The sequence below is a fragment of the Heloderma suspectum genome, chromosome 12 (genome assembly GCF_057233095.1).
Source record: "Heloderma suspectum isolate Gila_16-S chromosome 12, 16-S_ref, whole genome shotgun sequence".
Lineage (NCBI taxonomy): Eukaryota > Metazoa > Chordata > Lepidosauria > Squamata > Helodermatidae > Heloderma > Heloderma suspectum.
The window spans coordinates 31504494-31516672 of NC_139469.1; the positions used below are offsets into that span (position 1 = coordinate 31504494).

At 45.4% G+C, this 12179-nt stretch overlaps 1 protein-coding gene across 2 annotated transcripts; it reads left to right on the forward strand.

The window, feature by feature from the left end:
* The first annotated feature begins 229 nt into the window (after positions 1 to 229).
* On the forward strand, positions 230 to 9699 carry LOC146336761 (lipopolysaccharide-induced tumor necrosis factor-alpha factor homolog). Of its 2 annotated transcripts, XM_084818923.1 has the most exons (6): positions 230 to 286; positions 605 to 837; positions 2972 to 3046; positions 5471 to 5633; positions 7914 to 8070; positions 9381 to 9699. In XM_084818923.1, exons 2-5 carry the CDS (start codon positions 618 to 620, stop codon positions 8020 to 8022), a joined length of 567 nt encoding a protein of 188 aa, XP_084675049.1. In that variant the 5' UTR covers positions 230 to 286; positions 605 to 617; the 3' UTR covers positions 8023 to 8070; positions 9381 to 9699. The 2 variants fall into 2 exon arrangements, with proteins under 2 accessions (XP_084675049.1, XP_084675048.1); XM_084818922.1 differs by lacking the exon at positions 230 to 286 and having other exon boundaries at positions 510 to 837.
* Positions 9700 to 12179: the final 2480 nt, after the last annotated feature.

The following is a 12179-nucleotide window of genomic DNA, read 5'->3' on the forward strand; positions in this document are numbered from 1 at the left end:
GGATATCTCTCCCCTAAGTCCAGCAAAAGATTTGCTCATAGCTGCCTGTCAAGGTTTGAGGCCTACCAAGGCAAGGAAAAAGGTCAGGTCTAGAGGCCTGGAGTTTTGTGTTGGGACGGATATCCCTAAGAGAAGTAGTTTCATTTCCCCAGTTAAGTTTCATTTCTTCAGGTTTGAAACAGTACTTTTGGTTTTGAGGGAGGAGGGTATAAAGAGAGAGTCAGGAGACCAGAGCCTGACGAGGGAGCAGGAATAAGCAGCCTGGAGGAGTCTAAGGACAGCTGGGGTAAAGGAACTTGCATTTTGCAACTTTCATTTTCTTTTAATGCCTTTTGTATCACTCCGCTCTATTGTGTAAATACCTTTAGTTGTGATTTGCTTGGTTTAAATTTACCAGTAAACTGTTGTGGTTAAACTCCAAGTGTCTAGAGTGTCCATCACCCCATGCCTACAGCTTAAACCCCATGTTATTAGGCAAGAGGAGTTTAAAAGAAGGAAGGTGGGCTTCTTAAGGAGGCAAGAGATCCTTAAAGGGTTGCTCAGGGGGTCCAGGTCATAAGGGGAACCCTGATATGCCAACTTGTCTTTGCTGGATCATTTGCAGACAAACCAGAAAGATGGAGCAAATGAAGGAAAAGGTCTCGATTCCTATGACCACTTTCCAGCCCCATCAGGAACCTTACACGCCAGGTTACTCAACTTCATACTCATCAGAACCGTCTGCATCACAGCCTTATGCTCCAGAATCCTACGCTCCAGAATCATACGCTCCAAAATCGTATGCACCAGATCCATACCTGGAAAAAACTTCTGCACCAGACCCTTATGCTGCATCAGGTACGTGGCCATGAATGCCCCCGAATGGCCAGTTTTAGGATGCGCACACAAGATTGGACAACTTTACTCCAAAATCAATCAGGAATGCTGACCGCCTACCACTCCCATATTCAAAACTAGTCATGGAAATTACAATGCTCACAATTCACATGGTGCAAGACCTGGTGGACTGCACGACTCGTGTGGGTGAGGACTGAATGTCTGAATGGTTCTCATTAGTAAAAAAGAAAACTTTGCTTGCACTTATAAAGCTAACATGCCAGAGAGAAGCATTCCAGAGGAGCATGTTGAAGAGAAGCTAGTTTTCTATGTGCTAGGTTAAAAAAAATATGGGGGGGGGAGTATTCAAAAATATGTCCCCTCCCCATTTCTGCCTGCAATGTGCTGTCCAATAACAGCCCTGCCATGTGATTCAATTGATAGTGTAGCCAGGTTCTCCTTCCATTTCTGAACCTCATGTTGATCAGCTGTTGAGGGGGGTGGGGGAGCAAGAAAAGAAGGAAAGAGTTGCTTCCTGACCCCACTCAATCTTCTTTTGTCCAGTCGGTCTCTCTCTTACACACACACTCCTAGCGTGCGTGTGCATGTGGATAAAAAAGCTGAATGGAACAATTCTATGTAGAATTGTTACTCAGAAGTTATTCCCACTGAGTTCCATATTAGCATGTATAGGACTACAACTTCAAATGGGCATTTTGTTGTGCTTCTGTGGGATGAAATTTCTCGATTGGTTTTGGATATCAGACCCTTCCTCTCCTTGTACTCAGTTTGTTGGGTGAATTACTTGTCTTTTGACTAATGGCCCCCATTACTAGCCACATCCTCAATGGGAGCCATTTTGTGGTAATACCCACAGCAGTTTCTCAAATTCCCAAATGTGCCCATGGGTCCAAAAAGGTTGGGGACTACAGCATACCACAAGCAGTGTGCCTGGAGGAAAGTAGCAAGTCTGGTTGAAACTTGTTTTGAGGATCCCATATCATAAGAACATAAGGAGAGCCAAGATGGATCAGACCAAGGGTCCATCTAGTCCAGCATTCTGTTCACACAGTGGTGAACCACTTGCCCATGGGAAACCCACAAGCAGGACAGAAGTGCAACAGCACTCTCCCACCCATGTTCCCCAGCAACTGGTATACCTAGCCATACTGCTTCTGATACTGGAGGTAGCATATACCCATCAGAAGTAGTGGCCATTTGTAGCCTCCTCCTCCATGAATTTGTCTAATTCCCTTTTAGTGCCACCCAAATTGGTGGCCATCAATGTCTTGCGGTAGCGAATTCCATAGTTTAACTATGCGTTGTGTGAAGAAATCCTTCCTTTTATCTGTCCTGACTCTCCCACCAATCAGCTTCATGGGATGACTCCACTAGGTAATAGTATTTTGAGAGAGAGAGAGAGAGAGATGTCTCCCTATCCACTTTCTCCACACCATGCATCAATTTGTACACCTCTGCCACATCTCCCCTTACTTGCTTTTTTCTAACTTAAACAGTCCCAGATGTTGTAACCTTCCTCATTTCACAGGTGAAAAAGGGCCATGCCTGTAAATATGCCTATCCTCTTAGCAAGTGCATGCACTTAGATGCATGTGAACTACAGACAAGATGCATCCCCTCCCACTTGGAGATGCAACCGCCACAAACTAGAGGAGGAGCTGAATCCCAAAGAATGGTAACTTTAGGAGCACAACAGCAGAATTTTAACACGGCATCCAAACATGGGACAGTTGGAGCATATGGGATGCAGATCAAAGATTCAAAAGCGGCCCAACTTGGGTTGCTTTGGGCCTCAGCTAAAACTGCCTGTGCAACCCTATACAACTGAATAATTGTACAACTTCCCTATACAACTGAATAATTGTACAACTTCCCTATACAACTGAATAATTGTACAACTTCCCTATACAACTGAATAATTGTACAACTTCCCTATACAACTGAATAATTGTACAACTTCCCTATACAACTGAATAATTGTACAGCTTCCCTATACAACTGAATAATTGTACAACTTCCCTATACAACTGAATAATTGTACAACTTCCCTATACAACTGAATAATTGTACAACTTCCCTATACAACTTAGAAAACTAACCTGCTTTTCTTTTCTGTCCCCCACTCTTGGTGCAGATAGTTGCTGTTGTGACTGTCCATCTCCCCCACCATATTCATATGAAGATGTCCCTTGTGACCGAGTAGCACCAGGTATGTGCCAGAAACTTGCATGCTCAGAGCTGAGTCACACATTGCACGGACATACTTATATATCACCATCGTGTATCAGGATTTATTTTTTTTTGTCAGGGGAAGCAACTTGGTGCCTTTGAACTACGACTCCTGTATGTCCCAGCTGGTACGGCCAGTGGTCAGGAATTATGGGAGTCATAGTCCAAAATTTCTGGAGGGCACCAGGATGCCCACTCCTGCCTTACGCCCACTGGTGTCGTGGTCATTGTTGAAGTGGAGGCACTAATTGTGACAGTCTCCAGAGCCACGCCCCCAAGGAGAGGCCAAAATTGCAGGCGGCAGTGTTGATCCATATCAACAAGCCAGTTGCAGCAACTTCTCATCTCCACCAGGAGCAGGTCTTTTGTAAAGCTACTGGATCCTAATTGCCCATTCAAGACCGAGACACCTGAAAATACTTTGCATTACAGCAGGGAACAACATATTCTTGTTGGAAGATGTATCCCCCCTTCCCTCTGCTACTGTGAGGATTGCAGTAAGCTCAGAGCATTTCTACACATGGCTTTTATTGCACACTTTTAATTGGCCGCTCACAGAAGTCTTTGGGTCCTCTACATGACGTTGTCAACCTCCAGAGCATCTCCTGTGCTTTTTGAGTTTAATCCTGCTTTTAAAGAGATCAGAGATTAGTCGAAATAAAATTTAACCCGAAATTCCAGCAGCCGCTAGATGGTGCTGTTTCATCAAACACTACAGAGCATTGCTGAGAAGGGAAGTTTTCAGTTCCCAATCGCATCCTGATCCCGCGAGGAAAACAGAAGCAAAAGCTGCGGTAAGGCTGCGGGATTTTTCCTTAATGTAGAGATGCTCTCAGGGGGAACAGGGAAGTCTGAGGGGGTGGCAGATGACATCAGCGTCCCTGCTGATCAAAAGTTGCCAGCGCTGCATCTCTGCAAACCCTGGTTCCGCTACACCGCTGCTTATCCCCAGTAGACCCATGTCTCACCTAGCCCAGCACTGTTTACTCCAAGAGGCTCTCCAAGGCTTCAGGTGGAGAGAAGGTTTTCCCAGTGCTGAGACTCTTTTCCAGCTGGAGGGGCCAGGGATGAAAGCTTGGCTGAACATTTGGCCTCCAGCTTCAGAGGTTTGGGGGGGCGGGATGAATACCCCTCTCAAAGATTGGGTGGCAAATTCTTGAGGAGTGGGGATGTTCCTACTATTAAATGAGTTGGCAGATAGTCTCCCGTTAATTTTCTCCTTTTTTAAAGCTGAATTTCAAAGGTGCTGCGACATGCTTGAAAGTTCAATGAAATAAAAAATAAGACCACCAGGGGACCTTATTTACTAGCAAGTATACCCCCCCCCCACACACACACACCTGAAAACATTGCAACTTTCCCCCTTGAATGTGACAGGGAACAAAAGAGCAACTAGGAAAAAATGGCTTTTTTCCTTACCATACGGCAATTCTTATTGTTTCCATTTTAAAAGTTCTTATGCTCCCTTCAGTGACCTGGTTTGCACATAATGCAAACCCATGGTTTGTTGCCCTACCAAGGGTTTGTCTGTTAGACAATCAAACAAACCATGGTTTGTCTTCTCAATGCCTGGGTTGTGTGCTTCTCTCCTCCTTCGCCGGCTCCCTCCCTGTATCCCAACTGCCTTTGCAATGTACTGGCATGTAGAGCTTCTTCTTCTTTTTTTTTTTACCGTACTCACCTGCTCTCTCTGTAACCTGGTGAAACAACCCATGAACAACCCATGATTCTGGGTTCACACTTAACAACCCATAGTTTAAAAAATCCAGAGTTCACAATCGAACAACAAGCCATGGGTTCTCTTTCTGGGTCGCTCATGGTTAACAAGATATGGTTTGTTGGCATGGCTGTGTTCACACAACATGACAACCCAGAATTTAACAAAGCATGGGCTAATTAAACCATAGGTTAGCATTATGTGCGAACCAGGGCATTGGCCTGGTTCGCACATAATGACAACCCAAAGTATGGGCTCCTTACATGTGAACCCTGCACTATAGTTTAACTATGGGTTGTTAACCACAAACAACCCAGGAAGAGAACCCTTGGCTTGTTGTTGAGTTGTGAACTTTGGTTTGTTCGTGGTCAACAACCCATAGTTAAAACTTAGTGCAGGGTTCACATGTAACAACAACCCACAATTCAACAACCCATACTCAACCCATTTTCTGGGCTGTTGTTACATGTGAAACAGGTCACTATCTCTAAATTTGCCTACAGACAATTTTTAAAAGAGAAAATATATTGCAAATAATTAACCAAAGATCTCCTAAAATCAGCCAGCCCTAACTGCAAGACCTGCTTATGCTGAAAGTGACACTAAAGGACGGATGATAATTGTACAGTGGGCATAAATGCTATATAAATGTTGACAGGCAGAATCACTTTCATTTGAAACCCTTAGACATTTCGGCAGCCAACGATCCTCCCGTTGTGGTTGCTGGAATCTTCTCAAGCAAACCTGCATCAACCATTTGCCCTTGCTGCCGCCAGATCATTACTACAGAGGTAGTGTACCGCGTGGGATCTCTGACATATGCTGCAAGTACCTGTTTGGGTCTGGTAGGGTGAGTGCTTTTTCAATATTATTCATTCATTCATTCATTCATTCATTCATTCATACATTTATATAGTGTCATCTATGTATATGCCACTTTAAAGAGAACAGGTACAACATGTCCCTACTGCAAGGGGTTTGCCATCTAAAAGAGACAGACAACAGAAGAAGGGGGAAATGGAGGCATGGGTACTCAGGAGCAGGGACTGGGGGGATGACCCAAAAGCTTCCCAGAAAGTGTGGGTTTTGAGGAGGAACGTAATGCGAGGTGGTCCCATGGAAGCATTTTGCGAGGTTGAGTGGAGGCATTTTGGGAGGCAGTTCCAGGCATAAGGGGTCACCAAGGGAAAATGGGCATTGTTGTTTCAGGGAGCAGGGGATCCTTGGGCCAGGGTGTGTACATTTAATAATTCCATGATGAAGCTAGAGTTCGACGACATGGAATGTCTTCCCCAGAGAAGCTGATATCTCAGTGCCTGCCAGGTATTTTGCCCAGGTATTCCAGCATGTTTTATAGCTGGTCCCAGTTACATTCAATTTAATTTAAGCGTATGTATGAATCGCTTATATTAAAGAAATTTCTAAGCGATGTACAAAAACAGGTCTTCACACAGAGGACAAGCTTACCTTCCTGAGAATGCCGCTAGAAAAGGTCTGTTTTCAGTAGGCGCCAAAAACTTGGAAGGGTCGGCGCTTGTCTAACTTGTTGTGGTCAGGAGTTCCAGAGAATGGGTGCTATGTAGGGATGTTGGAGAGATCTGCAACGGAACCAAATGAGTTCAAAATTTTATGAATCCAACTTGTGGATTCTGCAGCGGACTGGCTTCTCCACCGTTGGGCAGATTCTGCAGACTTGTGGACCGTTTTTCTAACTTTCTCGAATGTCGCACAAATGTCACTGTAGAACAATACGGAAAATTTAAAAACCCCGGTCAAAAATGCACATTCTCCCCCCACAGGCTAAAGCATGAAAATGCACATTTGGGGGGAAATTGCACATTTTCACACTCGTGAATTCACATTTGCATTTGTGCGAATTTGTAACTAAAAAAAACCTGACTCTGTCAATAGGCAGACAACAGAACAAAAGGTGCCTGACAATCCACGAAACACAGACGGAACGGATTTCACACAGTCCGTACATCCCTCGTGCTATGACACTACAGGCTGTATTTAATTAGTAGCTTGTGCTGGACTTTGCTGATTTTATGGCATTATTTTGTACTGTTCTTTTATTGAGCTTTATTACAGATGTTTATCATTATTTTTTAACTGTATAATGTCCTGGGAGTTCTATACTGGAGGGTGGTTTATAAATTCCCTAAATAAAAATGCCTACGCGCGCGCGCACACACTTACTTCACGGGAAAATCTCCACTCAAAACACCTTCATAGAATGAGGATGCGCAGTCATTTGCTCTAATAAAGGACATGGGTGAAATTGAAAACAGGATGCTGACCCTGCCTCCTGACCCAAGGGGATGGACAGCCCTGAAGCTTAGAGAATGAACCCGGAGAGAATTGCATTTGGAATTTGACCTATATGAGAAAGGGTACATGATGCTGTTTGAAATTGGAAAGGTTATGAGATTTCAGAGTCAATGACTTGCCAAGTAAACGCCACATGCATGCACGCACGCTCAAGTCAAACATTTCACATTCCAAATGCGAAGAGTTGCAACTCTTTTGGTCAGCTGTTGAAAAACTCTTCAAATGCTGACATTTCAGCATAAAAGTCCTCCTATACCAGCCTGCCCACACTTTCAGATCATCTGCCAACACTCTTGTCCAAATGCCTCTTCTTTTGAAGGCAAAGCAAATCCCAACTAGGGGAGAGAGTTTTTTTGGTTGTGATGCACCAGTTATAGAACACCCTTCCCAGGGGACTTGACTTGGTGCTAACCTTATATTACCTTTTAGGCACCAAGCAACTCTCTTTTTAGGCTGCACGCCTATACCCTCTGACCTGAGAGTAAGCCCCATCAAATGCAATGGGACTTACGTCTGAATTGACATGTACAGGAACGTGCCGCTATTCAGCTAGGTATTTTAAATATACCAGTGAGCTTTTATCTCAGTTTTTATGCTTTTGGGGGGGCTGTATTTTTTTAATTATCTTCTTATTGGGAATGGACCTTAAATCGTTTTTTGATGATCAATAAATATTTTAAAATAATAAATGTAGTAGTAAACTTCCCTGACACAAACAGTGCCATTAGCAGAGGGCTGGCACTATAGTCTTAAGCAGTAAGATCCTTTTAAAAACTTCATCTCTTTCTCTCTCTCACAGCTGCTGCCTGTGCTGCTGCCTCATACCATTCTTGACAAAGTGCTGTAAGGATGTTGATCACTACTGTCCTTGCTGCCGCTACCACATCTACCGATACAAGAGGCTATAGACAACCGGGAAGAAAGCTATTCAAATTATCTCAGGAAGCCAGCTAAGAGTGAATTATTTCCTTCTTCGTTCTAGCCTGGATAGTGTCGTGTCTGGAATTGTTCTGCAGTCCCACCCCACCGATTTTCAGTTAAGGTCACCCAGGATGTGCTTGCTGCAGGCTTCCCTTGGCCCCAAATCCCCCAGAAGGAAGCAGGAAGGGGTTCCTGTTGGCTAATCGGCTTGCACTTAGACCTCCTTGGCTGGACCTTCCTGAGTTTTGAATCCTGCCAGTTTTTGTATGTCATCCCTTGGTTTCTCTTTCTTGCTTTGAACCCTTCTGTTAGCTTCATTTCCAAGCCTGTATGAATCCATTCCAGCTATGTGCCTGGTCTAAATCCTGCCCAAACTTTGAATCAACAATGCTGCTCATGGACTGGCAAGTGCACGACACCCCATTTTCCGTTACAACATCCGCCAACACTGAACCAGTCACCTCTCTTTCTCTCCTAGCTGGGTTATTATGTTGGAGACTATTGGAAAATATTTTAATGACGGAGGCAGGCACTAAATTGGGATCTACTGGCAGATCCCTGGCTGATCTTCAGTAGATCAGCAAGGGGTTCCAATTCCCAATCAGGGCCAGCCCTACCATTACACAGAGTGATGCAGCTGCCCCAGGCAGCAATTCTGAGTGTTAAGAACAGGCAGCAAATGGTTATTTAGTTTGTTATGATTGTATTTTTACTGCCAGAGAGGGAAAGAGGGACGTGTGTGGGATTTTCTGTCTCAGGCGCCGAAATAACTTGGTTGGCCTTGAGTATGATGCACTTGGGGGGGGGGCATTTGCTGCTCTGCCTCAGGCAGCAAAATGTCTTTGGCTGGCCCCGCTCCAAATGGTTCAATGGTGACAACAAAAAAGGTGTGCTTCCCTGTTAAGCCAGGCTGCTGAAATGAGGAAAGCTTGCGGGAAAAGAGGGGTAGATGGGTCTGTAACAGGATTTGTGTGTGAGCGCCAGTTCTGGGACTGAAACCAAATTCTGTGGCAGAGCATGTGCTCAGAGGCACCCTTCTTGCTGAGCCACAATCTTGCTCCAGGACCAGTCGGCGGGCCTCAGGGTTCTAATGAAAAACAAAGTATATCTAGCAAGCCTGAAGCCTTCCCCTGTTTTAAGAGTCATGTGCCACATATTTTTTATAGATTCTGTATCTGACAGAGCTACTTATTTCGATGGGAGACAAACACATCCAAACCGTGTTAAATTCAGCTGAAGAAGTAATATTCCCTTGTTTAGAAAAATAGTTTCTGGCTCATCTTTTCTCTCTCCATGTCTCTTCATTTACCTCCATGACGGTTGTTGTTGTTGTTTATTCGGTCAGTCGCTTCCGACTCTTCGTGACTTCATGGACCAGCCCACGCCAGAGCTTCCTGTCGGCCGTCGCCACACCCAGCTCCCCCAAGGTCGAGTCCGTCACCTCCAGAATGTCATCCATCCATCTTGCCCTTGGTCGGCCCCTCTTCCTTTTGCCTTCCACTTTCCCTAGCATCAGCATCTTCTCCAGGGTGTCCTGTCTTCTCATTATGTGGCCAAAGTACTTCAGTTTTGCATTTAATGTCATTCTCTATGACGGTAGAATGGTCAACATTTATGCACAGAATGGAACTAGGCTTCGCTTCCCAGAAATCTGAAATTCCATTAAAAAAAATTAAAAGGTTCTACTTTGCCTTTGTGGAGAGAAGTTTCTCTAAGAACGTGGCTAAGTCTGCAAATTAGGACTGCAACACAAAAAAGGGCAGGCTCCAGCACTGATGCAGTGGGCAACCTCAGGCCTCGATGGACCAGCACAGGTGTGAGGCAGGTGGCAGCTCCCATCATGCACTTCATAACAAGTGAGGCAGGGCTCATCTGTAGGCCATTGCCCCACTCAAAATAATAGCAGAGGAGAGGTTGTACGTATAAAGGCCTCTAAATTCACAGCACCTGTGACCTGAGGTGCATGGGTCTGGGAGTGAGTGAACTGGTTCACATGATCACGCAGAGGAAATAAGCCCTAGTGGAAATAAGCCCACGCTGATCACATGCCCGGGGCGGGGGGAGGGAGATTAGTAAAATTATCCCAGCAGCGCAGCTTGTCCTCTTGCACAAAGCTGGCCAGGGTGGCTTGTCACCCACAGCAACAAGCCATCCTAGCTGGGTTTCGCACAACACAAGCTGCACTGCCAGGGGGAATTATGCTAATCCCCCCAGCATGCACAGGGAGGGGAAATAAGCCACAATAGGTTATTTCCCCTCTGTGATCATGCAAACCTGGCCAGTGGGTGAGTGGATGTGTGGGAATGAATGCCACTCATTCCTCAGCCACAGGTCTAGTTCTCATTTAAGGTGAGCAAACTGTGCCTGGGCTGTACCACTCCAGACTGCAGTTGATGGACTCACCTGATGGAATGCAACTCCCCCTTTTAAAATGAAAACCCTGCATATAGAAAGATAGCATCTCAGGGAAAAGACGGTGCCGGAACTCTTCTCCCTACCAGGTTAGCTCTCTCTGCAGAGATTGTTCGTACAGTAAAGTATAAAGCCATCACGTCATGTGTGGAGAATGTCACAGCTCTACAACAGAGAGGAACATTTCTCATGATTTCCAGCACTGCAGATCTCTCCAACATTATCCTGCCATCTTTGGCCTACTTTTCATGCAGTTGATCAACTTGCGTCTAAGAGCGCAGCCCCCAATGCAGTGTCCATGGGCATCATAGTGCCCAAGGATCCCAGCTGCTCCTGATTTTACAGGTGATCTAGCAGAAGAGTGCATATGACGGGGAGGGGGGCAGAGTGATCCTGAAGGTCTGCGCATGCATTTCTTGTGTGTTTGCAGCATGGGGTGTATCCTTCTTGTATGTGATTTGGGGCTGACCTGCCTATTAATTTGGGGAATGGCATTTGGTGGAATAAATTAACTTCCGATATGGTTTGGGAAAATGGGCTTACCTTTCTGTGAAGTTTTGGAGCGGAAAATGGTTGAGTTTAATGGCACATTTTTTTTGTTTGTTTGGGGGCTCAGACCCAACATCTGCCTTGTACTCTGGTCCTTTGGCAAATTCTTGTCTTCTAGCCTCACCAGTTTGACTTTCTTTGAAGTGGATGTTTTATGACTTGCTAAACCCACTGCAGCAGCCCTTTTGGGAATGAACAACTCTCCCACAGCAGCCATTTTGTGACAACACCCATGACATGTACTCAAAATTCCAAATGTGCCCACCAGCCCAGAAATGTTGGGGGCCTCTGGTCTAAGGTGCACCACTTCTGACTCCAGATGGAGGGGGGGAGGCATCACAAATTAATCTTTCTCCAGACAATAACACCTTGTACAGAGAGCGTGTCCTGGATAAGGCTAAACATGAACCTTTCTCCTTGGCATCATTTTACAGACAATTGGCTTACCAAATGGCAAAACATGCACAGTGGAACAACTTTACACTCGGTGAGGGGTTGCCTGCATTCGCCCCATGTCTGCTGGCTTTTTGCCCTGTAATGAAGAAAGCACTGGGCTGGCTTTAGGGAACTTTAGGGCTCCTCCTCCGGTCTGGATCAAATTCCTGGTTTCACCAAGCATGACAGTGGTTGAAGAGACCTCCAGGAAGCCAAGCAAGCTTTAGCCCCACCTCGTCCAATATGCCCAAGGCAGAGAATGATGCAGGAGATGCAAAGTCTACTAGCCAGGGGGCGAGGTGGGGGAAGCAATGGGGGCGTGCAAAACTTCCATTACCCAATATGTAGTTCGTTTCGACCTACTAACACGGCTTCTGTTGCACATCGAGACACCAAACCATGGTGCTTTGGGAAGCTGCTAAACACAGAACCCGCAGTTCAGATGTCCGTATCTGCACTCAATGACTTCAGCATCCAAGGAGGACTTGTACGTATGACTAGGCAAAGATCAAGCACTACAGATCCATAATTCAAATCCCAACAGTGCTTTCCAGTGATTCTTGCTTACATGGCCAGCTGTTGTTCATCAAGTGATGTGAATCAAGAAATTGCGTTAACATCCATGTGTGTGGGAACCAGGTTGTATAGACAGAGGATAGCTCAATCACTGTCTTGGGAGTGATAGGCAGACCAAAAAAGGGATAAGGATTCCACAGAGCTGACAAATGAATGTTGAAATCAATTTGGG